Here is a 25,780-nt window from a genome sequence, read left to right on the forward strand (position 1 = left end):
GTTCCAAGAGCAGGTGCGACAAGTTTGATGTTATTTTAGGCCAGCGGGAAGGGGGTCGTCATATGGAGAGTTGTGGGTTCATTGATTGCAGATGGGCTAGTTATCATAATAGCAGCTTTGTTGCAAGAGGTTCTTGAGACTAGTCACATTCGCAAACGTCGCCACTGTCGACCAGGGGAAACTGGAGTTGTATACTTGCAAAGTTGCATGTTGTGGTTGATTTTTTGGTGGTGGTGTTGACGACCTCAGCGATTCTGTCTTCATCCTTGAACAATGACTCACCTGACTCATTTCAATAGCTTTGAAAAACAAAGGTTCCATTGTGGAAATTCCTTGATGTGAGCTTGATTGCCGAGCCTATTTTTTGGTACGAAAATCATATTGCAAAGATGGGGTGGAGACAGGAAGCTACGGTGTCTCATTGGAGGAGAAAATGAGTGTGAGCATAGGGATAGTTAGCGAGATTGCGAGTGGAGAGGGGCAAAGTTTAGAATTTTGGTTTTGACCCGGGTCAAAATATTTCAGAGTTTGGTGGTCAAATAGTCGTATTTTGGTCCAAAACTTTAGGAAAACCCTAATGAAGCATCACTAAACGGGTGTACCCGAAATGGTTGTTTGGCTTCAGATCCTTGGTTGCTAGTGTACGTCGTACCCTGCTATATACTTCCTCTAATATAGCATGTAACCAAAGACAACAATAACCAATCCACACACACCAAAGTTTGAAGATGAGAGAGAGAAGATGGAAGAGGAAGAAGAGGGAACTGTGGAACACGATAGATTGAATTAAATTGTCTATCGTGTTTTGCCCTGTTATTAATAATACTAATATAAATTGTACTCAACATAACATATCATGATAGAAGACACTCCCCCTATCATGATTACAACCAAAAGACTAGATGCCAACAGTACCACAGGGGATTAGACATAAATTCCCCTACAATATAAGTACATTACACTACCCCGTCAAGCTGGAGCATATAAATCACCCATGCCCAGCTTGGAACAGTCTTTCCGGAAGGCAAGACTAAACATAGGCTTGGTAAACACATACACAGTTGTTGTGCAAAGCAAACGAATGGGGTAAAACAATTAACTTCCTCATAATTGCATTCTGCACAAAGTGACAATCAACTTCAATGTGTTTAGTCCTTTCATGAATACTAGATTACTGACAATGTAGATAGCAGCTTGATTATCACAGTTCATCTTCATAGGTTTAGTAACTAGAAACAACTAAGACAGCCAATAAGCACCTCTGGTCAGCAAACAAAAGCTCCAACCAGTAACTGAAAACTAGATAGATAGATAGATCTTCAAATTGGATAATGTATAGAGAAAGCTGCTCCAACCAGTAACTCCAACAGGGAAATGTCGGTGTAGATATGCTTGACACCCTCAATCCCAAAGGAGTCATAACCAGAAATAATGATATTATCTACGTACACAACCAGGATAACCACTTTGGATCCACGTCAACAAACAAAAACAGAGTAATTAGAGAATCACTGTGTGAACCCATAACTACCAATGACCTTGTTGAATTTGTCAAACCAAGCACAAGGGGATTGTTTCAACCCATAGATGGCCTTGTGAAGGTGACAAACTTTTGATGCATTCTCCCCTAAGCAACATACCTAGGAGGTTGCTCCATATACACCTCCTCTAAATCACCATACAAGAAGGTGTTTTTTATATTAAGTTGAAACAGAAGCCAATCAAGATTATCAGCCAAGGATATCAAAACACGAACAAAGTTAAGGCAATCAACTGGAGAAAATGTCTCAAAATAATGAATGCTATACGTCTGAGTATATCCTTTGGCGACCAAGCAAGCCTTTAGTCGTTCAACAAAACCATCTGGGAGATACTTGACAGTGTACACCCACCAACACTGCACAAGATCCTTCTCTGGGGGTAATTCAGTAATAGACTATGTTTGACGATCTAATAAGCCATCCATCTCTACATTCATAGCATGTTTCCAACCAGGATGTAACAAGGCTTCCTGGTACTTAGCAGACACACAATAGACAAAGACAAAGCAAATGTACGAAGTAAAGGTGGAAGATGAGAAACTAAAACAAATTAAAAACTCGAATAGGCAACATTAGATTTTTTAGTACAAGTTCTCATTCCCTTATGAAGAGCTACTAGTAAGTCAATGGAGGTAGAATCCCCAGGTATAGGGTCTGATGAAGTAGTGGTCTGTGTCGAAGGATCAGCCGGAGCCGTCGTAGTCTCCTTGAAGCATCGCTTGTATACCTACAATGGCTTTGATGGGGAAATAGTAAGGGGAATAAGTGTAAGAATGGGTGGAGGATCAAGGAGATGAGTATCCATCTTATGACTCTCAATAGAGAAATATGGTGTATCTTCAAAGAAGGTAACATCAGCACTAACAAAATACTGATGCGAAATACCCAAGGAACACACACTTGGCAGCATGCAGAGATAATTTATCAGAACTAAGGCAAAGGTTGTGAACAAAGCACGTACAACCAAAAACCCGTGGTGGTAAACCAAACAAATAGGATGTGGAAAAAACAATAGAAAATGGAGATATATTGTGAAGGACAGCAAAGGGCATACGATTAATCAAATAGCATGCAGTCAAAACAGCTTCACTCCAACAACACTTAGGAACATGCATATGAAACATAAGATAGTAAAGAACAAAAAGGAAACTACTTACAGATAAACTTGGACTATACTGAAGACGATAGATAACGTAATAGAACTCAGCTGGTACACCATACTGCCACGATATGTATGCTTTATGCTTTAACATTTCTAACACTATATAATGTAAGAAGAGCATCTTTGAGAGAGGACACAAACATTCCTTCATTCAATCCACCTGCAAGGTCGGGGGTCGTGGGGATGAGGGCAATAAAAATAAACTATAATCCCTAAGACTCCAAATAAAAAGATAGAAAGAGGGGAAAGTGATAAAACCTAATGTGGATGCTAAAGTCACCATCCATGTAAACATTACAAGACCCCTCAAAATTGAAGCGGAGGAATTCTTCAGAGACATCACCACCCTCGAGCATCATCTGACAAAGTGGATGGAGATTGATGCAACTCCATCTTTGGAGGGATCGATGCACGCTGCAGAGAAAGAGTAAGAGAGAGACTATGGTGATCGCCAGATCAGGAACCAACGCACGCTGCAAAGATTCACAGAGGGTTGTAGCCGTCCCTGATGAAGTGGACGGAAGTGACTAGCTCAGCAGCTTGGGAGAGCAGAGGGAGAGTGAGAGAAAGTGAGGGTTTGATAGTCAAAGGGTCTAAGGTTTATATCTGTGGTTAATACGTTAAGTGGTTTATTGTTTTGGCCAGCTTGGTTAATGTAGTTTAGGTCGGTTTAGGTTTCAGATTGGTGCTGGTTAGTCGAGGTCAAAACCAGGATGACAGATTATTAAACGGGCTGAAACTGTGACCAGACCATTGATTAAATGGTCAGTCCAGTTTTGGGTTTAATTGGTCAGGTCTGGTCATGCCTGCCAGTGCTGGCTGGGTTTTGACACCCCTAGTCAACCTTGGAAAGCGCCATATTAAGAGAAACATTGCAGTTGCACACCTAGCCTGGTCCTGAAGTCTGAAGCTCAATTTCTTCAATCCAAATCACCTGAGGGTTTCAAAATTTCAAGCCCCACAGTCAGGGAACTCGAGACTTAAACCCAGTTTGCAAAAACAACAAACTCTCTCACAATGAGCAGAACAGTGAGAAGCAAGAAAACAAAGGAAAAAAAGGAAAAAAAAAATTCCATGGCGTAGGTGATATCTTGTCATCCTAGGCAGGTGCCATATTGGGTAACACATGTTGATTGCAGACCTACCCATCTGTGTGGTGCTTGTTGCCTAGTCAATTTCTTGAAGATTATGAACCTCTTATCCTGTTGTCCCCCAAACCCCTTTTTTGTTTGGGACATTAACCCCTTTCCTGACAGATTTTAGCCAAGTGACCATACCGTTGCGTTTTTTGGGCAAATGTCCCTCTATCATGAATGTTTGGAAGTCAAGTGGATTTATCTGCATGTACATGTACTGATGTACCCCTACCTAGTCCTATACCCAAAACTATAGAAGAGGTCGCCATTCTCTTGCTTGCTCAATTTGATGGTTCATCTGTGTCATTGTTTTCATATAGGTACATCAAAGAAAGATTTTTCAGGAGATTTGTTGAGGCTTGTTTAGAAGAAACAGTGGTTTTTTATGTTGATCATCTAATCACTCAGGTTTGTCTTGGAAGATTGGTTAACATGCATTTTCTGGAAAATTGTACTTTGTATCTATAATCTATGTGATATATCTCTAATGATGCTTCTTTTGTTAGAAAAACTACATAAAGGAAGAAACCATTGAAAGGATGAGGTTAGATGAAGAGGTTATCTTGGATTTCTTCAGGGGGTATGTAAATGTATCAGTAAGTGACAGAAAATTTCTTAGAATGTCACCTAAATATTTGATTAGAAATGTACTTTGAAGTTGATATTCTTTGTATATGTAAACTGCTGTCCTGTATTTTCTTAGTAGTTCATTATTTTTTTATTATCAATTTTTAGGTATTGGTTCTTCGTTCATTCAGTTTGTAAAGTTTTCTGCAGAAAATTGAGAACAGAGTGAGGATTCTGAGTGATCTAAGAGAGCTTGCTTCAGGTGAGAGCCTGGACATGTTCACGCTCATCTACACTAACATTCTTGAACATCAACCTGACTGCCCGGTATGTGATATCAGCACATTCTCAATGTAATTTTTTTTTAAAATCTCTGGTATGTTATAGAAATTGTCCTGCTTTAGTATTTTACTAATGCCCAGCTGATGTAGGGAAGGAAATTGCTATATCATTCATCATTTATATTTCTACTTTCTATATTTCATTTCATTGTCTTGAAAAGAATGTGAAGTGTGAATATATTATTATCCTGGAATGCAGCCTGAGGTCGTGGAGAAGCTTGTGGGATTGCGGGAAGGCATACCACGGAAGGATGCTAAGGAGGTAATTGCAAACTTTACATTTTCTGACTGTTAATGTTCCTCACAATCAAACTCAAGCATTCTGTGTGGTCCACAATCAGAATAATTCTCAAAGTTTTACTAGAACAACTCTCAAAGCTTTTATGTTTGTAAAATAAAATGTTTTTAAACTGTGCTTTTCCAAAGGGGACGAGGCACAGAGGGAGCACTCTATATTCGTTACTGTTCCTTGTACCAGTATGTTTTTCTAGATGGATCTAGTACAGGAAGAGAGTTTTGAGGTTTATATTAAACTGATTGAGACCTTTTGCATATAGGTTGTGCAAGAGTGCAAGGAAGTTTATGACAATTCTCTTGTTGATGGAAACCCCCCAAAGGCAGGTTTTGTCTTTCCAAAGGTGAAATCTCTCTCTCATTCCAAAGGCTCTCTATGGAGGAAGCTGACATAGTTTTTGGCACAATTTCATTGTATAGGTAGGTATGATTAAACACATGTGAATCCTCTTGTCCATATGGATTATGAAAGTTATAAGTAGACACTATTATTTTCTTTCCTGTTACCCTCTTTTGGGAGGTTGATGTCAGTAATTGGGTCATGTTTGGGCTGGTTTTCACCACAAGCTAAGGTGGAGGCTAAGACAAGCCAACAATCTACACTACCGGGGGAGAGAGGGGTGCCTTTTTTGGCACAATATGCGATCCAGGAGAATCGGTCCCTTGACCTCCTGGGTGGCATGTACTCAACTGGCAATGCCTCCAGCCAATCGAGCTAGCGGCTGTTTGCATGTGAAGCAATTCACAGAGAACATATTCAACCCCATATTTAAAATTTCCCTTTTTCCAATCTATTGTTTTTTTTTTTTTTTAAATTCAATTGATGGGATCTCTGTCATCATTATCATCTTCTTCCTTCGTTATTCTTCTTTTTCGTAGAAGACAACGACGGACTCCACCCCACCGCTACCCCTCTACCCCCAATCTGGCACTCCCACCATGTTCCAATACAAGCCTGAAAACCTTAAAAGCCAACCCAACACTCTTACACATCCTTCCAATATAGGAGAAACCAAAATGCCAAAATGGGTAGGGAGAGGGGACGATGATGGAGAAGGGGGAGTGAAAGCTCATCCCTTAAAAAGAAAGTAAAGGTAAAAAAGTGTGGTTGAATAGGTTTACGGTGAAGTGCTTTCCACATGTTAGCCAATGAGTGTACAAGGACAGCAGTTGCCGTCCTTGTGCAAGGACATGATCCGGATTCTTCACTCTCGAGCCCTCACAACTGGCTCGGAGAGGTATTGGCCGAGGATGATCTCGATTCGATACCAATTCACTAGTATGGTCAAAGGTAAAAAGGTAATAAAATTAATATTTGGGAAAAAGAACGATGTTCGTGTGGCTCTTGTTTTCAAACAGATGAGCATGTGATATTATCATCTAATCCCTCTAGAAATAAAAAATTTCATCCATGTTGATACCCCTATGTGTATTCTCATTGGTCCATATATTGGTGTAGGGGCCTACACAACCAAGCAGAGATCTTTTGCCCTTAATTTTGGTGTAGGGGCCTACACGACCAAGTAGGGACTTAATTTTGAACTTTTATGCTCTCAAATGTGGTGAAATGCCTGTGCATCTTTAAAGTGCATCTGACAGTGGACAATGCACCGCACTTGAGAAGATGAAAATCCTTTAATTTTTCTTATTATAAAAAAGAGGCATAGTGACAAACACATATCGTATGTGGCTGCATGGATGTGATAATTTGACAAGTTTGGCGCCATCCATTGACTATATTAATTCTTCTCTGAAAACCCAAGGGCGCAAGTTCTAAACCTAAACCAGCGACCAAACTCTCGTTCCTATACAAAGTATAACGCTGTGAAAGATGATCAAGATGTTTCTATGGAGCCTTCGTTATTCTCACTTAAAACTTGTAGATGACTTAAACTGATCATCGATTGCGACAACTACGACTCCTCAACAGGCCAGGTCTATTGTTCTTCCACTGACTTGGCGAGGTCTGTATGGGATGGGTGGTTTGTAGTTCCTGTAGGGGAAGGGAAGAGTGAAAAATACTTCTTAGATTAGACTGAAATCAGGCTTCACTAATAGCAAAATCAAATTGAAATCGACAGGATCCAATTCAGATACAGATTTCTTGTTTTAAAACCTTGCTAGGAAGTTTTTTTTCCTTCCTCTCTACTTGTGATGTGTAGAGTGTCCCTCAAATGTGAATGGGTAGAAAGTAGAATATTGGACAACAAAAAAAATTGGGCATGTTTCAAAATTGTCACTCAGTGCATGTTAGAAACCGTACAGATTTTGTATGCTTTTCTTGAATCTTCATATTTTCTACTGTGAAATAAAAAATCGCCTCTATATTGATGCCCTTGCACTCTCATTGCCCCCCCCCCCCCGCATGCTGGTGCAACGATCCCTTGTCCTTTTGAAATTTACCTTCTAAGCCTCAATTTTATTTCCTCCATTCCCACTAAACAAATCTCACCTTCACAGCGAGAATATTACGTTCCTCAAGAGAATCGTATAGGATGGAGGGAGAAGATAGGCATAGGATATACTAACATATCTGTGTCTATCACATATTCACATGAAATGACTTTGCATTTGTTCAATTTATGATATTGTTTTATTTCACCTCATTGGTGTACTCCCTTATACATGCTGCTTGTTCAAAGAACCCTCCCCCTTAATTATTTTACCAATCCCATGTGTACTCCCTTATATATGGCCCAAATCCTCGCCCCAATAAAACTCACGAACCGCCTTACTGATCCTTTCTCCACTTCTTCCTCTTGTCCGCAATCACCACCGCTTCCAACTCATCCATCTCATGCCAAACAATCAAACTCTCCCCAAAATGCTTCACATCGTTGTTACGACCGTGAGCGCCTCTTTTCTTTCTCGCTCTTTTGTTCTTAGGGTTAACTCCCTGCTGTAGCAACCGATCTGGGCGGGAGTTGCAGTTGTTGGGAGGGGAGATGGGGTATCCAGTTAAGGGTGATGAGTTAACCTGGTCAGAGGGGTAATTTGGGGATTTTCAAATAGCAAAGGAGAAGAAGAGGTAATAGTTTAACTATAGGTAGGGCTGTAAATGGATCGGATTCGGCTCGGATAGTGCTATATCTGCATCCGCATCCGATTAGCTATCAAACGGATTCGGATAGTGCTAAACGAATACGGACACGGATACGGATCGGATATTTTATCCGTTAACATGTAAATATAGTTTTTTGGATAGCTATAGCCTATTCATATCCGCATCCATTTAGCTTTCGGACGGATTCGGATAATGCTAAACGGATATGACACGGATACAGAAATGAATTTCGGCTATTCATTTACACCCCTAACTGTAGGGGAGCTCCCAAGGGATTTTGAGTACATATACGTTGAGTATAGGGGAGTGATAGTAATTGCCCAAAAACTAATCTATATAAGCATCTTTGACCGACCTTAGAAGACCAAGATTCCTATTATCATTATGGGTCGGTGTTCTCGGTATCCGCCGAGACCAATCCTTATCTGATTCCCATACTTCCACAAATAACACACAGGAAAAAAATGATGGGCTACATTGGAAGGCCTCCCTATTTGGGCCAAGCAAAAGGAAAAAAAGTTGATAAGAGGGCCTCAGGACAGGAATCTATATTCCCATTCTCGGCCCATATCAATTAAGTTTACGTCTCTGTCATGAAATAGTGCTAGTAAGAGCTATGATCCATTGGACCCGTCCAACTTCATATGAAACTGCAACTCCCTCTGCGCTTGTCACGTGGGCAGCATCCGATGTAGGCTAAGGTGGTGTGGTCAGCGGTGGACTTCTGGACTGGTCTGCCGTACGGATGATTTTGGACTGGGGATCAGTCCAGACCCAAGCACAAGCCCAAGACCAACATAAAAAAAATTCATCTAAACTCTATATTGAATTTTTTTTTGCAAGAGATCGCTGCCTGATCGTGTGGCCAGTGCACCAGTGCAGGAGTATCAATATGGATGAGATTTATGACTTCAAATGGTGGGGTGGTTATTCCGTGCATTCTAGTGTTTTGGCGTTGGGTCAAACAACTAGGCAGCATCCTTTTTTGTTTTCTTTTTTTAGTACAAAGAGAGAAAAGGTGAAAAAGAACAACCAAGGTGGGGTCAGCCCAAGAAGTAAAAATGTTGACAATATGCTGGTAATGTGAGAAGTGAGTGAATATAACAAATCCTCTGCCCAGAAGTGTATGCCAACACTCCCATCATGAGTCTATCTCTTTCCTCTCCATCTGAAAAAACACCTCTGCCCCCTTGTTTTGACAAGGAGATAGACATATGGGAGTGCTCGTGTTGGCCACACTCCCAGATAAAAAACTACTTTCCATAACAAAAATACACATTGCACCATCCCCCTACCCACCCTCACCCAAAAAAAGAAATTCAACAAACCATCTATTTATTAAAAGAGAAGTGAGTGAATATAAGAAAATTTTTTCTTTTTATTTTATTTTATTTTATTTTGGGTTGGGGGGCGAAATAATAAAAAGAGAGGTACGATAAACAATTTTTTTTTATAAAAGATTTTCCACACTTTTGGATGTCATGTACATACTTTATAACCTCACTTATTTTTCCCTAAATTGTAATATTCTACCTAAAAATGTCCATTTTCCAATTTGAATTAATAAATAGCAAGATTGTTTTTGGAAGCAATCAGTTTTTATCTACCATGATTTAGGTCCATTTATGACTTAAAAGCAATTACAAATGAGCTTTTGTCAATTGATTGGGGAAAATAGTATTACAAAACGATTGCCTCACAGCTTGTTTTACTTTGATATTATCGATCAATCCAAATGCATATCAAAGTGGAATTTTCTTTGGCATTGCACGTTAACTACTTCCTTCACTTTTGTCAATTGTTGGGGGAAATTAATATTGCAAAACGATTATCTCAGCTCATATTACACCGAAATTATTGAACAATCAAAATGCACATCAACTTCCTCAGCTCTTGTCAATTGATGGGGAAAATTAATATTGCAAAGTGATTACCTCATAGCTCGTTTTACGCCAAAATTATCGGAGAGTCCAAATGTACATCAACTTCCTCAACCTTTTTCAATTGATGGGGGAAAATACTATAGCAAAACGATTACCACATAACTTATTTTATGATGATAATATCGAACAATCCAAATGCACATCAAACTAGATTTCGCCTGACACTTCACGTCAACTTCCTCTAAATGCACACCAATTTCCTCAGCTTTTGTCAATTGATGGGGAAATTTAATATTGAAAAGCTATCACCTCATAGCTCGTTTTATGCCGAGATTATCAAACAATCCAAATGCACATCAACTTCCTCAACCTTATTCAATTGATGGGGGGATAATAAGATAGCAAGATGAATACCACATAAATTATTTTATGATGATATTATCAAACAATTCAAATGCACATCTAACTAGATTTCGCCTGACACTTCACGTTACGTAAACTTCCTCAACTTTTATCAATTGAATGGAAAAATTAACATTGAAAAACTATCACCTCATAGCTCGTTTTATGGCAAGATTATCGGACAATCCAAGTGCACATCAACTTCCTCAACCTTTTTCAATTGATGGGGGAATAATAAGATAGCAAAATGAATACCACATAGCTTATTTTATGATGATATTATCGAACAATTCAAATGCGCATCTAACTGGATTTCGCCGGACACTTCACGTCAACTTCCTCAGTTTTTGTCAATTGATTGGGAAAATTAACATTGAAAAACTATCACCTCATAGCTCATTTTATGTCGAGATTATCGAATAATCCAAGTGCACTTCAACTTCCTCAACATTTTTCAATTGATGGGAGAAAATAATATAGCAATACGACAGCAACATAACTTATCTTATCATTATATTATCGAACAATCCAAATACACATCAAACTGGATTACACCTGACACTTCATGTCAACTTCCTCAGCTTTTGTCAATTGATGAGGGAAATTAACATTGAAAAACTATCACCTCATAGCTCATTTTATGTCGAGATTATCGAATAATCCAAGTGCACATCAACTTCCTCAACCTTTTTCAATTGATGGGAGAATAATAAGATAGCAAAATGAATACCACATAGCTTATTTTATGATGATATTATCGAACAATTCAAATGCGCATCTAACTGGATTTCGCCGGACACTTCACGTCAACTTCCTCAGTTTTTGTCAATTGATTGGGAAAATTAACATTGAAAAACTATCACCTCATAGCTCATTTTATGTCGAGATTATCGAATAATCCAAGTGCACTTCAACTTCCTCAACATTTTTCAATTGATGGGAGAAAATAATATAGCAATACGACAGCAACATAACTTATCTTATCATTATATTATCGAACAATCCAAATACACATCAAACTGGATTACACCTGACACTTCATGTCAACTTCCTCAGCTTTTGTCAATTGATGAGGGAAATTAACATTGAAAAACTATCACCTCATAGCTCATTTTATGTCGAGATTATCGAATAATCCAAGTGCACATCAACTTCCTCAACCTTTTTCAATTGATGGGAGAAAATAATATAGCAATACGACAGCCACATAACTATCTTATCATGATATTATCGAACAATTCAAATGCACATCAAACTGGATTACACCTGACACTTCACGTCAACTTCCTCAGCTTTTGTCAATTGATGAGGGAAATTAACATTGAAAACCTATCACCTCATAGCTTGCTTTGCGCTTAGATTATCGAACAATCTAAATGCACATCAACCTCCTCAACTCTTTTCAATTGATGGGAGAAATCAATATAGCAAAACGATTACTACATAACTTATCTTATGACGATATTATCGAACAATCCAAATGCACATCAAACTAGGTTTCGCTTAACACTTCATGTCAACTTCCTTAGCTTTTATCAATTGATGGGAGAAATCAATATAGCAAAACGATTACTACATAACTTATCTTATGACGATATTATCGAACAATCCAAATGCACATCAAACTAGGTTTCGCTTAACACTTCATGTCAACTTCCTTAGCTTTTATCAATTGATGGGTGAAATTAATATTGAAAAACTATCACCTCATAGCTCGTTTTACGCCGAAAGTATCGGGAATCCAAATGCACAATAAAGTGGAATTTCCCTAGCACTTCATGTCAACTTCCTTCTCAAAACAGACATTGCGTGAGATAGTTCCAATCACTTTAGTTGTCAAAACTATCTTAGCAGTTAGCACTTTACATCAACTTTACATTTGAGTTCCAGTCAAGCACACCGTTGAGGAAAGAAAACATTTAGAAATTTTTTTTTTTTTTTTTGGTTCTTAAAATATTTAGAATCCTAAGCCCTCCTCCAACATTCAATTGACAAAAATAATGAACAAGAATAAAATCAAAAGGCTGACATAACAAAACAAAATCTCATAAACTTCAAAAGAAAAATCCCATTTCAAAAAGATTTTAGGAATGACAAATGTACCAATGCAGAAGTTACCAAAAAAAAAAAAAAATACAAAAAAAAAAGGAAGAAGATTTGCATTACAGCACGGTTTCCTTCCTTTACTCAACAAGTCTTTTCATTACAAGCTTCTAGTTTCTAGCATAATGATTTACCCAAAAAAAAAAAAGTATCTAGCATAATGTTGATAATATTCCACTTAGGAGACAGAGAGAGAGAGAGAGAGATAAGTAAGATTAGCATTCTAAACTTCTTGTGTTAATTAGTCGGTTTATGAGTTGTTTAGAGGGCTTAAACAACACCACCACGGCATGGCATCATAGTCTCTACCAGCAAGCCATGATGTAGAACACTGAATTATTAGTATATTAGACGAAACTAAGCTAGATTATGGCTAATCCAAATGTAACAAATTCTAAACTCGACCTTACATTCTTACCTTGAGTAGTTGACTTTATAAAGTCAACGAATAAAATAAAAGGCCTGCATCAATCAACGTACAAAATGTTGGAGGAAAGAGAAAAGTAGATGGAGCATGTGTATGGCTTGGAACTCGTCTATGCTTTCATGAGTGGAGTGCATGAAAGCAAGTAAAGGGTCTAATCCTACGTAACCACACTGGTTGACATTGGTTCGATGGAGCATCTAACCAAGAGGGTTGCGAAGCTGGTATATTGTTTATGGGGGAGTGTTCTCTGCGTGGGACGTAAGGGTTATGCCGCGCACTGCAATCAATCAGAGTTCACGCACTGGCACATTTGGGGACAAGTACGCCCCCCCCCCCCCATGTGTTTGAGCGTGACCCATGCGTCCCACGCAGAGAACATTTCTCCATTGTTTACAGTACTAGGCAGATGTCATATTTCCTTAGACAGTCAAACTGAATTTTGAATGTACAAACAACATGGTGGAATAAGAAATGTGGGGGTGGTATATTGTTGATAGGATAAGACGGATCCCATATTTCATTAAATTTTCAAATTGAATTTTGAATTGAATGTAAAAACAATATGATAGAATACAAAGCTTGTGCCATAGGAGTCTTGATGCATTATCAAGATAGGGGAAATTAATATTGCAAATCTATTACCTCATACCTCGTTTTTTGTCAAGATTATCGAACAATCCAATTACATGTCAACTTCCTCAACTTTTGTCAATTGATAGGGGGAAATTAATATAGCAAAACAATTACCACTTAACTTGTTTTACAACAAGATAATCGAACAATCCAAATGGACATCAAATTGAATTTTCCTGGTACTATACATCACCTCAAGTTCCTCAGCTTTTGTCAGTTGATGGGGAAAATTAATATTGCAAAGCTACCACCTCATAACTCATTTTATGCCAAGAGTATCGGAATCCAAATGCACAACAATGTGAAATTTCCCTAGAACTTCATGTCAACTTCCTCTCAAAATAGACATTTCATGAACCATTTTCAATCATTTTAGTTGTGAAGACCATCTTAGATGTTAATACTTTACATCAACTTTACATTTGAGTCCCAATCAAGCACCCCCATCTAGAAAAGAAAACATTTGAAAGTTTTTTTTATAGGTCTTAGAATATTTAGAATTCCAAGCCATCCTCCAACATTCTATTGATAAAAATAATGAACAGGAACAAACTCATAGGGTGGCTCATCTAGCCTTACTCTTAACTTAGCAAAAGAAAAATCCCATCACATCATAAGATTTTATGAAGGACAAATGTAACAATAAAGAAGTAATCGACAAAATAAAGAGGGGGGAAAAACCATAAGAAAAGCTCTTACTAAGAATGCATCCTATCCTCCCCCTCTTTTTTTTTGGAAATCCACTAAAGATATTATGAGTCTAGGGTAATTCTAACCCTTCTATCACCCACAATAATTACACTTCGAGTTACGACATGGTTCCCTTTCTTCCATATGTAAGTGTAGAACCACAAAATAAGCTCACATCGCCTAGGGATGTGTCATAGAATGTGAATATATGCTATGATCTTTTTACTTGATATAATGTGTTTTAAAGTTGTGTGGTTCACCTGTTAAAGCGAACAATATCATGCCATTTGTGAGGCCGAATATTTGTCACTCATTGGTATCAGAGCTAAGAATGAGTTTGATTGTCTCATATATTAAATTCGTAGTGGAAGCATGAATGTAGAATCATGGAATAATCCTACATCGCTTGTGAATATGCCATGGAATACACATAATGGTATGACCTTTTTACATGATATGACACGTCTTAAAGCCATGAGGTCCACCTATCAAAGCGATCAATATCATGCCAACTATGGGGCCGGGTATGTGGCAAGCTTTAGTTTTAGCTTTAACATTGATAATATTCCATTAGGGAGAGAGACAGAGAGAAATATCTGATCATATATATATATATATATATTCTTATTATCGTATTGACCTTGAATCACTTTTAATCCAAATGTATGAGATAGACTTTTCTGCTTCAATAAGATGTTGAGCCAATGAATATATATGGTAGTATATGAGATAAGCAAGAAGGATTTTTTTTATAAAATTGTTAATCAGGAGGTTTATGGGTTGTTTAGAGGGTTTAAACAACACCACCACGACATGGCATTGCAGTCTCTACGAGCAAGCCATGATGGAGATAACTGAAGTAGTAGTATATTAGTTGAAATTAAGTTAGCTAGATTGGCTAATCCTAATTGTACCAAATCCTAAACTCAATGCATGTTACCTTGTGTAGTTAACTTTATAAAAGTCAAGAAATAAAATAAAAGGCCCTCTACTCTCTAGTCAACAAATAAAATGTTGGAGGAAACGTATAGAGAGTAGTAGATTAATAATATGCTAGCTCGATTGACCATCATATCCCTTCTTCTTCATTCTAAAGCTTCTACGCGACAATTGTTGTCACATGCATATTGCTTGTAGATTTTTTTTTTTTTTTTTTTTTTTTTTTTTGGTCATAAATAATTTTTCATAGAAGAAATAATAAATGTCAAATATTTGCAAATTTGATACATATACCATCTATTGAGATACGTACATTAAGCTCTTCCGATAATCGAAAGACTGGATTGAGGACAACCCTAATACCCCCAGGGCCTATAATCGAAGGACTGGATTGAGGACAGCCCTACAAAACCCAAAGGGGTTGCCTTAGCACAGGCCCACATATCCACTAGCTTGACTTATCAAAGAATGTGGAGCCTTGGGTTTGGCAGTTTGAAGAAGCCAATCAGCACAAATGCAATGTCATCACAGGAGTGGTTAACAGCATAGGTGACACCTGAGCTACCAATGAAGCAAAGATCAAAGAATAGGATAATTCCAAGTCTAGCAAGTCACATGTTTAATGAGTATTTGCCCATTTATTTTATATATTCCTATTGGTTAAAGATTATGGTGAGATGGCAAACATGTAGGCCACTATTGGGCTTGACATCTCTCTTGGAAGTCCAAAAGTAGGCCCATCTCATTAGTTCCTGTATTACCTACCAATAATTAACCTAAAAGTTTCAAGAGTTTTAAATTATTAGTGTTAACAATTATTATTTCTTTTAACCAGACTATATATATTTTTATTTTTTTTGGTAAAATTAACCAAACTATATGAATATATTATAAGAGTTGGGCCTTCAAATATCTAGGAATTAGAAGAACTCACAAAAGGGAAATGTGGGAATTTTATTTGGGTCCCTACCATAAGATAGATTTACTAAACTACTTGGATTGTTGGTGGGCTCATGCGTAATGAAAGAGAAAGGCATGAGAGTAACCAACCTTGATGGGCTGTGGTAGCCTAACCCACAGGATATAATGAAAGACCTTCCTATGGGGGGGGACAGGGGAGGAATAGGAAATAACCAAAAGAAAGGTAAGATGATTTTTTTTTTCAACCTTTTATTTTCACATTTGTTGGATGTAATGTACACACTTTACAGACCCTCTTCCCCCCCCCCCCCCCTCTCCCCAATTGTAATATTCTACTTAAAGATGGCCATTTTGTAGTCTGAAACTTTGAATTAATATATTGGAAGATTGATTTCTTTCTTTTTTTTTGGACCAAAAAAAAAAAATTTTGATTTTGAAAGCAATACATTTTTGTCTACTTTGATTTAGGCCCATCTATGACCTATAGACAATTATAAATGGGCTTTGTCAATGACTTGGAAAATTGATATTGCAAAACGATTACCTCATAGCTCATTTTATGCCAAGATTAATGATCAATCCAAAATGGAATTTCCCCGGCACTTCATGTCAACTTTCTCTGCTTGTCAGCTGATGGGGGGAAATTAATATTACAAAACAATTACCTTATAGCTTAATTTATGCCGAGATTATCGATTAATCCAAATGCACATCAAAGTGGATTTCCTTAGGCACTTCATGTCAACTTCGTTAACTTTTGTCAATTGATGGTTGGGGGGACGAATAAATATTGCAAAACGATTACCTCATAGCTCATTTTATGCCAAAATTAATGATCAATCCAAAATGCACATCAAAATGGAATTTCCCCGGCACTTCATGTCAACTTTCTCTGCTTTTGTCGGTTGATGGGGGGCAAATTAATATTACAAAACGATTACCTTGTAGCTTGTTTTATGCCGAGATTATTGATTAATCCAAATGCACATTAAAGTGGATTTCCTTCGACACTTCAGGTCAACTTCGTTAACTTTTGTCAATTGATGGTTGGGGGGACAAATAAATATTGGAAAACGATTACCTCATATCTCGTCTTGCACCGAAGTTATCGATCAATCCAAATGCACATTAAAGTGGAATTTTCCTAGCACTTCATGTCAACATCCTTCTCAAAACAGACAATATCGTATGAATCACTTCCAATTGCTTCAATGGTCAAGACTAGTTTAGCTGTTAGCACTTTACATCAACTTTACGTCTTGAGTTCCAATCAAGCACACTATTGAAATCTTCAAAAACGAGAAAAGAAAATGTTTAGAAAATTTTTTTGCCCTAGAATATTAGAATTAGGCCATCCTCCAACATTCTATTGTTAAAAATAAGGAACAATAAAAATACAAAGGGCAGAGTCATCCATCCTTACCCTTAACCTAGTAGAATAAAATCCCATAAACTCCCAAAAAAATTTTTAAAAAAAATCCCATTATATCATAAGATTTTATGAAAGACAAGTGTACCAATGCAGAAGTTCCCAACGAAGTAAAAGGGAAAGGAGCCAAAAAAAAAAAAACTTAGAAAACTCTTACTAAAAATATATTTCTATCCTCCTCTCTCCCCCCTCCCCTCTCCAATTTTTTGGGACGAAAAAAGTATCTTTTAAATCCACTATAGATATTATATAAAGAGGAGTAACTCTAACCCTTCTCTGATTCACAATAATAACACTTAAATTTGTGAAATCGGCATTTTCTAAAAGAAAATTTTCTTGTCAATACCTTGCAAGCAAGAACATTCACATTATTACACCAAGTACAGTTTAGCATTAGGGGAAGTCGTACCAACAAGTCTTTTCACTAAGAACTTGTAGTTGTACAAAGCATAATTATGATAATATTCTATTTATATTGTTATAATTATAGTCAATGGATGTCCTTGAATCACTTTTAATCCAATTAAGTGTGTGTCTTCTACAATTAAAGATATATATATATATATATATATATGACTACGAGATATGCAAACTTTCTGCCTCAATAAGAATGATAATTAAGCCAGTGAATATGGCAGTATGAGAGCTATGTAGGATTTGTATTATAAAAATTAATGTATTAATTAGTAGGTTTAGAGGTTTTGTTTAATTAGAGGGTTTAAACAACACCACCACGGCATGGCATGGCCGTCTCTACCAGCAAACCATGATGGATGGATGGGAGAGATACACTTAGAAATTAGAATTATATTAGAGGAAACTAATTTAGATTGGTTAATCCTGACTGTACAAACTGTACTAAAATCTTAAACTGGATTTTATGTTGTGTAGTTGAGTTTTTAAAAGTCAAGGAATAAAATAAATAATAAAAAAAACCTCTATTACTATTACTACAGTCAACGAATAAAATGTAGGAGAGAGATAGAAATTAATAATAAGGTCGACCAGATCCATCGATTGACAATCCCTTCTTATTCACTCTGAAGCTTCCACGTCACAATTGTCGTCACATGGGTATCGCTTGGAGCTCCTCTTCGATTCTTTCCTGAGTGGTGTTGTGCATGAAACCAAATGATAGATCCAATCCTACGTCGCCACACTCGTTTTTTGTTTTTAATTTTTTATAGAGTTTCGTTGTTTACAAAATAGCGTATTTGGTGCAAGAGGCTCTGCTACTACTGGGCTTAGGGAGGGGTAAATGTACGTAATTTTACTTTTGCTTCAAGAATAGGCTGATTCTTAATTATAAAAAATCTGCCATATCCATGTAGCAATGGAACAATCTTACCATTGTGTAAAATTCACAATGTAGAGAGACATATAGATAAAAAACTGTAAGAGCAAACACCAATCAAAATATAAAAAATAAATAAAAACAGAGCAAGACAATGCAAAGATTTAACGTGATTCACACATCAGTATGGTGTTCTACATCCACGGGCGAAAACGAAACTATTTCATTATGTAAATTAGAGAAAGTTACAATGGAGATCCCTCAAGAACACCCAAAACGGCGTTGTTGCTCTTTCCCAGAAACCATAAAACGAAAAACTCCAAATCTCACTATTCTTTACAAAAAAGCAGGTAAAGAATATAAATACTCCTCCCCATCGGATCAGATCGATGTATCGGCCAAAGCCCTCCGCTACCAACACAAATCTCAGAAAAAGTTCCATTCGGATCGCCACCAAAAATGTCGGAGCGGGTCATTCTTCGAAACGGTTCCAATAATTCAAGACATACATAACAAATTCCATTGTATCTCTCTCTCTAGGTACTAGTCGAATCAGCAATGTTATCGGTCTCAGTTAATTAGTAATGAACATAATGGCCCCTTTGGATCCGATCCTCTACTTCCGAGTTGCCCCTACTGCCGTGCATCCCTGACACAGCAAAGGCAGTAGGAGCAGCTCGACAGTAGAGGACCGTTCTACTGATGGAGAGACGAACCTATGACTAACTTTTCAGAAAATTTTCAAACAAACAATTTCAACGAAATCTTTCAATTTCTTATTTTATTATGTTCATTCAATCTCTAGAATGTTGCTATTTATGCTCATTCAGTCAAAATCAGCTAGAGAATTGTTGGGAATTGATCGAAACCCTAGAAGACCAGTATGGACTTTCTCTCTCTCTCACTGGGAAGAAAAGGATACGTGCGGCGATTAGAGAAATGTAAAAAAAAAAAAAGAGTCAAGTAATTTATTCTAATCATAAGATTAATTAACTAGTTCATGGGATTCATAAACAGAAAAATCTGGAGTAATAGAAAGTAGAAAATACGGAGGATATATAGAATGAAACTGGATGCATGTATATGCTTGTTTATTGGGGGTTGAATAAAGAGCTTTGTTCCACCACCACCACCACAGCTAGCTACCACTGTGTGGCTCTCTCATACGTGCACGCGCTTATATATACTAATCATCATACATACATGATATATATATATATATATATATCTATCATGGACGATTTGAGTTAAAAGTACCGAATCATTGGTCGCCTTACGCCCTCATATAGTTGGACTAGAGAGTTCCAGCCGGTTTCTTTTGACCGAAGAAAATGGAAATAATCAAAAGGTCTCAAGTCAAGACCACTCCCTCACTCACTCATTGGCCCTTCCAATTTCCGCACCGTAACTAGCCCGGTGTACTCCCTCTCTATAGTGAGTGGCCCTAGCCCATCCTCACACTTCGTTTGCCCAAACTTTTTATAGCTATTGGTTCTGCCCAAAAGATCCATCCATCCATCTCTTAAAATGTTAAAAAGTATAGGAACCCATTTGCCCTGTCTTTGGGTCTTGGGACATATACGATACTAGTGTAGGACTACCTACAAAAAGCAAAAAAAAAAAAGGAAAAAGAATTTACGTGGAGAGCTGACATGGAAAGCCTTGAATAGCTAACTCTCATATTTGACACGTGTACTTGTGGGTTTGGCCATGTCAACATCATACTCTCAAGTCTCAACGTGTGCTGCACATTTTTATTCTGATTTGATAAATTTGGTGAGCGAGAGAGAGAGAGAGAGAGAGAGAGACACTTCGTGCATGGTTCGTTGAACCTGATCAATCCTTCTTCGTAACGACTGGAATCATGGGATGGCGAAAGAGAAGAGAGAGGGGCGTGGGTAGGGGCATCAGCCGTCACCGTCCACCGCCCACCTGGCCTTTGCTGGGGGGGATCGGACCCTTGACTACAACATAAGTGATGATGTTTATGAAAACTTAAAAGAGGGGACGTCCCACCACACTCCTGAGCTCTAGAGACATGAGAAAATAAATTTATATATTTATATATAGGGAGAGGGTTTCTTGAAGGTAACGTGACTTCTATGCCAACATGGGAACCAATGGGAGTATGCATAGAAGCATCAATGGTGATAGAGTTTCTATTTTTCATAGGGGCAAGGTGGTCATTTCATGTCTATCTATGTATGGCATAGGGGGCCATACTTCATTTTAGGGTTCTTTTTCCCATATATGTTTATAGGGTTTTCTATCCTATTACTATGCCTAGGGTGAAGTATGGAGTTTGGTTACTTTGCACGTACCAACAGGTGAGCGTATATGTGAGAGCCAATCACATTTTAATTTTGTTTTCACAGAAACCCCATCTTTTTTTGTAAATGGCAAAAATAGGACAGATGATTAACTCTCACATGTACGTTCACCTATTGGTACATGCAAATGATCCATTCTCGACACAACGGTTCACTATTTGCAATATAACACTACATGGGTTATGTCGACATGATCCACAAAAGCCCGACATGAACACTGGGCCAAACTACGCTAAGAGAAGCCCTGCATTTCTCTCTTGTAGTAGTCTTTGTGTCTTCTCCACTATAACTTTTGAGGGAAGCAATTATTCATTCACACAGATCCTCTCCTCTCCACACGACATCCACTCTCTTCTGGGTCCCCTTGATACTTTTCTTTCAATTTTTTTTTTCCCCTGTCTCTTTCTTAAACTACCAAATTTTCCATGAAAACAGAATCCTATTATGGAGTAATTATCGGATTAAGCATCTCCAAGGTGGAATCCACCACCAAAATGGATTTCCATGAAAACAGAATCCTAGTATGGAGTAATTATCAGGTCAAGCATCATATCTCCAAAGGTGGAAGCCACCATTCACGTTTTTAACAGTGAGTCTCAGAGATAACAACAACCTTATTCCTTACACACCACTTTCCCTAATCATTCTTTACATTCTAATTGTGACTCAAGCAGTTACTACGTACGACCAAGTTCTCTTACAGTAAATTTTTTTTTTAATTTAATGATATAAATTTCAAAAGGAATTTTTTATTAACCTTTACAAAATGTCAAATAATTTGTAATTTTATTTTTTTACCCTTTGAATATTACACATTTTTTTCTCAGTAAAGATAAATATTTGTCATATCACATACGTACTCAAAATATGTGCATGAAAATGACATAATAATATGTCATTTTCAAAAAAAAAAAAAAATTTTGAAAACCCTTTTATACCTTAACTTAAATACTTTTTAAGAATAAGATAAGAGACAATTAAAAGAAGATGTCAAGTTCTAAATGAAGTGTGAGTCAAGTAAACAAAGGGTGAAAGGCATTCATGCTAAAACTGCTTTGTTTTTCCACACAAAGATAATTAGTTAATGGCGTGGACAAGCCATTCCAATTAATCGTCTTTCTGATTATCGAAAAATTAGGGAAGGGGACCTGAGAAACTACATTCATACGTGTACCATACTGCATTTGGTATATTTTTTTAGAGGGCAAAACTTGTCGCATCGGCAAGGTTGCCTCATTGGATACTATGACACGACAACAAAAATTTAAAAAAAAAAAAAAAAAAAAAAAAAAAAAAAAACTTGAACGAGAGAGAGAGACTATCTCATCAAAACTTAATACCATAATTGGGAGAGTTGGTAATTATCTCATCAAAACTTAATACTATAGTTGGGAGAGTTGGTAATTATCTCATCAAAACTTAATACCAATATTGGGAGAGTTGATAATTATATGTAAAACGATAGGAGGTCATGGGAAGTTATTTAAGCATAAAATTACGAAGTGTCTTGTTTCCAATTTGTACATAAGCTTTAATGAAGTTTTGAATATCATTTTGCTTGGTTATTTATCTTGATGCATTATCATAATTACCTAAGGTAGAAAACTCTATGTTATTATTCTAACCCAAATACAAAATATGTCATTTTAAAAAAAAAAAAAAAAAAAAAAAAAAAAAAAGGTTCTTTAAGTAGGCACGTGAATTTCTGTCACGAGATAGTTGAGGTGGGATTAAAATTTGTGAATGTGTAGACCCAAGGATCTTACTCATATGTCAAGTTTAAACCCAACTGAAAATTTTTAGGGTTTCGAGTTTTAAATAATCTAGAAGCCTTAGATAGTGCCACATAGTTGCTAGGGTAACAATACACATGCATTAAAAAATATAGGGATACATACCAATACCTAAGAGAGTAATTGATTTAATTAAATTTTTTAATTTGAAATATGGTCACTCGATACGATTCACTTGATATCACTCACCCACTTGGTAGATATTTGATATTGTTTTATCTTTTTCTCATATAGGATAACTTTGGTGCTCTTTTATGTATGAAACTGTTACATCATACCTCATTGGTGGACTCCCTTATGCTGTTTACTCAGAACCCATCTTGAATTTTAACTTATCAAATGAGGGTTTTTTTTTTAATTTTTTATTTTATGATATCCATTATCAAAGGAGGGGGAGGGTTGAGCCATTAGAAACTGGGAACAAAGTTATATAACAAGTAGAGTCCCATTCCCCTAGACCTCACATGGTCCACATTTTCTCTCTCATTCGTTCACTTTGACAGAAATGGAAAGGCTTCAAAATCGAGGTTTGTCTTAATCTCTTGTCATTTTTCCCAGTAAGAACATCTTGCCAAAACAGCATGCTTTCTCCGGAAAATGCGTTTTCCATGTTCTGTTTTCAGTTTTTCTATTACTTCCCAAGTTCCAACGGTTTTCTAGCCAACCGAATGTGAATCCTGAAAGTTTCAACAACTTTTTCTTTTCCATTCTTTTTTTCTTTTTCCTTTTTTTTAAAGTCCTTTTTATTCTTGTCGTTTCTTAGCAGAATGAACATACCCATTTGTGGAGTACCTATAAAGAGTTAAAAAGAAAGTCTACATATGTAGACTCTACCTAAACAATACCTATTTGTGAATTGTGCTGTCAGGGTTTCAAAGAATCCAGATCTACAGATCCCAATTCGGGTTCTTTCCAATCTTTGTACGAAAACAATGGTTAACGTAACGGTGTCAATTGGGATGGATCCCGATATTTGGGATGGGATGGTACCAGTATCGATATCAAAAGTGTCAATCTCAATATTGTTTCATTTATTTAATTGGATCAAATCTAGATCTCAGTCTCGATTACTAGCGGGATGGGACGGTATCGATTCCTAAATGATTCTAGGCACTGTAGAAAAAGGAAGAAGTTTAATTGTTTCTAATGGAAAAATTCGATTGTGTTTTCTTCTTTGATTTTTCAAACAAAACCTTATTATCACACATGTTACTGTCACATGGTACTACTGAGTGGAAAAAAGAAAAATCTGGTACATGAAGTTGCTTGCAGGAAAAGAAAGTAGCATTGAACCAGGATTTTGAGAGACGAGACTTCAAGAGCTGCGGCTGTCCCGTCCCTAATGCATCATAAATATAATTCTTATATCCTATTTTTTCTCCCAAAAAAAAAACAGATCTTATATATTTTTTCTTTTTTAAACGATATTAGTATGTCCGATACCATTTCGATACCTTATTGGTATTTCGGTACTGGTACCGTTGGGAATCCCGTCCCATTTATCATTCGGTACCAAAATCAAATACCAGTACCGTCCCATTTACTAATGGGATGGTACGGTATCGGATTTTAGAAGGACGGTTCCCGGTTCCGATCCCAAATTAACACCCTTAGGTTAAGGTACTGCCCACATCAAGACACAAGGGCAAAATGACCTTAATACCCCCCACAAAAGGTGAAAATTCATTGGGGTAAAACAGTCTTTTCACAGGAATCACGCTAATCTCGCGACCAATTAGTTAGTGATCTTTTTCCTTTATTTATTTGTAATTGGGGTTACAATTGAAAATAAAGTTGCTAAGTATTGCCAAGTAGATGAGGATGATGACGTGTATTCACCACCCCCTAAAACTACGAAAAGTTATTTGAGAGGGTTTGCTTTAAGTCGGTACGCCTAGGCTGCTAATGTTTTTCCCTCCCTTAAATTAAATTAAAAAGGGTTGGTCGGCCTATTAATATTATTAGGCGTGCCAAAGGTAAGCCCGTGTTTTGCACAGGAAAGAGAGAGAGAGAGAGAGAGAGAAAAAAAGTTATAAGACCGTAGCGTATACCAATTCCATATCATCACCTCCTAAACGTCAACGTCAATAGAGCAGGAGAAGACTGCGGAGGTTAGTGGATAGAAAATCTACCGTACGCGGAGAATGGGACCCACCATAATTAGAAAACAACAAGATCTCCGCCGTCATTTTTGTAAACGGGGAAAAGCCATAATAGTGAAAAACTAAAGAGCTTGATTGCGGAGGAGCCTTTTGTAGCAATTCCCTCGTATGACGCGTGTCCACACGGTAAAAAACAACTCATCACAAAACCGAAATCGCCAGCTGGCGTCAGACGACGTCAGCAAGAATTGTCGTCAGCTAATCAGCAGCTACAGCTCAAAAATATCACCGTGGGTGTCGGCACAGTTAAGTATAGAAAAGTTGTGTATGTATCTGTCAGACTTAGGGACGCTCGGAGACTATTAGGTAGGAATAATCCTCACCAACCCAATATATGCAACATACCCTTTTTGGTAATTATAATAATAAACCAAAGATGGGTAGAAGGGTAGAAGGGTAGAAGAAGCTTCTGGGTCGCAGAAAACGTTTAGGCCGCGTTGCCAATATGATTTGATTCATCTATAACCACATTTGAATGCGGAAGATATGGACTTGTGCGGCCAATAGCAACAGCAACAGCAACAGCAACAGCAACAGTAAATCGGCTTGTTTGGTTTCACATGGACTTTTTGTGCAAAGCGTGAAAACCCCTCCGAATCTCCTTGTTTGAATTCTTAGCAGCACGCACAGAAAGGTAGAAAAACAAATTAATGACAGAAACAAACACCA

The 25,780-nt window shown here is 37.3% G+C and overlaps 1 protein-coding gene and 1 long non-coding RNA gene across 2 annotated transcripts in view; one reads left to right on the plus strand and one right to left on the minus strand.

Moving 5' to 3' along the window:
• LOC122665298 (exocyst complex component SEC6-like) overlaps window positions 1-5,495 on the plus strand; it is an 88,738-nt gene extending 83,243 nt beyond the window's left edge. The window contains exons 21-25 of the mRNA XM_043861414.1: window positions 4,160-4,247; window positions 4,346-4,435; window positions 4,617-4,733; window positions 4,947-5,009; window positions 5,305-5,495. Of these exons, the coding sequence (XP_043717349.1) occupies window positions 4,160-4,247; window positions 4,346-4,435; window positions 4,617-4,733; window positions 4,947-5,009; window positions 5,305-5,436 (490 nt within the window). The 3' untranslated portion in view covers window positions 5,437-5,495. The remainder of the gene's footprint in view (window positions 1-4,159; window positions 4,248-4,345; window positions 4,436-4,616; window positions 4,734-4,946; window positions 5,010-5,304) is intronic.
• LOC122665299 lies at window positions 1,454-25,780 on the minus strand. Its single transcript, XR_006333466.1, has 3 exons — window positions 25,767-25,780; window positions 18,873-18,875; window positions 1,454-2,081 (listed from the first exon to the last, which is right to left on the minus strand). It is a non-coding gene; the product is annotated as an uncharacterized LOC122665299 (long non-coding RNA).

Source organism: Telopea speciosissima, chromosome 6 (assembly GCF_018873765.1).
Source record: "Telopea speciosissima isolate NSW1024214 ecotype Mountain lineage chromosome 6, Tspe_v1, whole genome shotgun sequence".
NCBI classification, from domain to species: domain Eukaryota; kingdom Viridiplantae; phylum Streptophyta; class Magnoliopsida; order Proteales; family Proteaceae; genus Telopea; species Telopea speciosissima.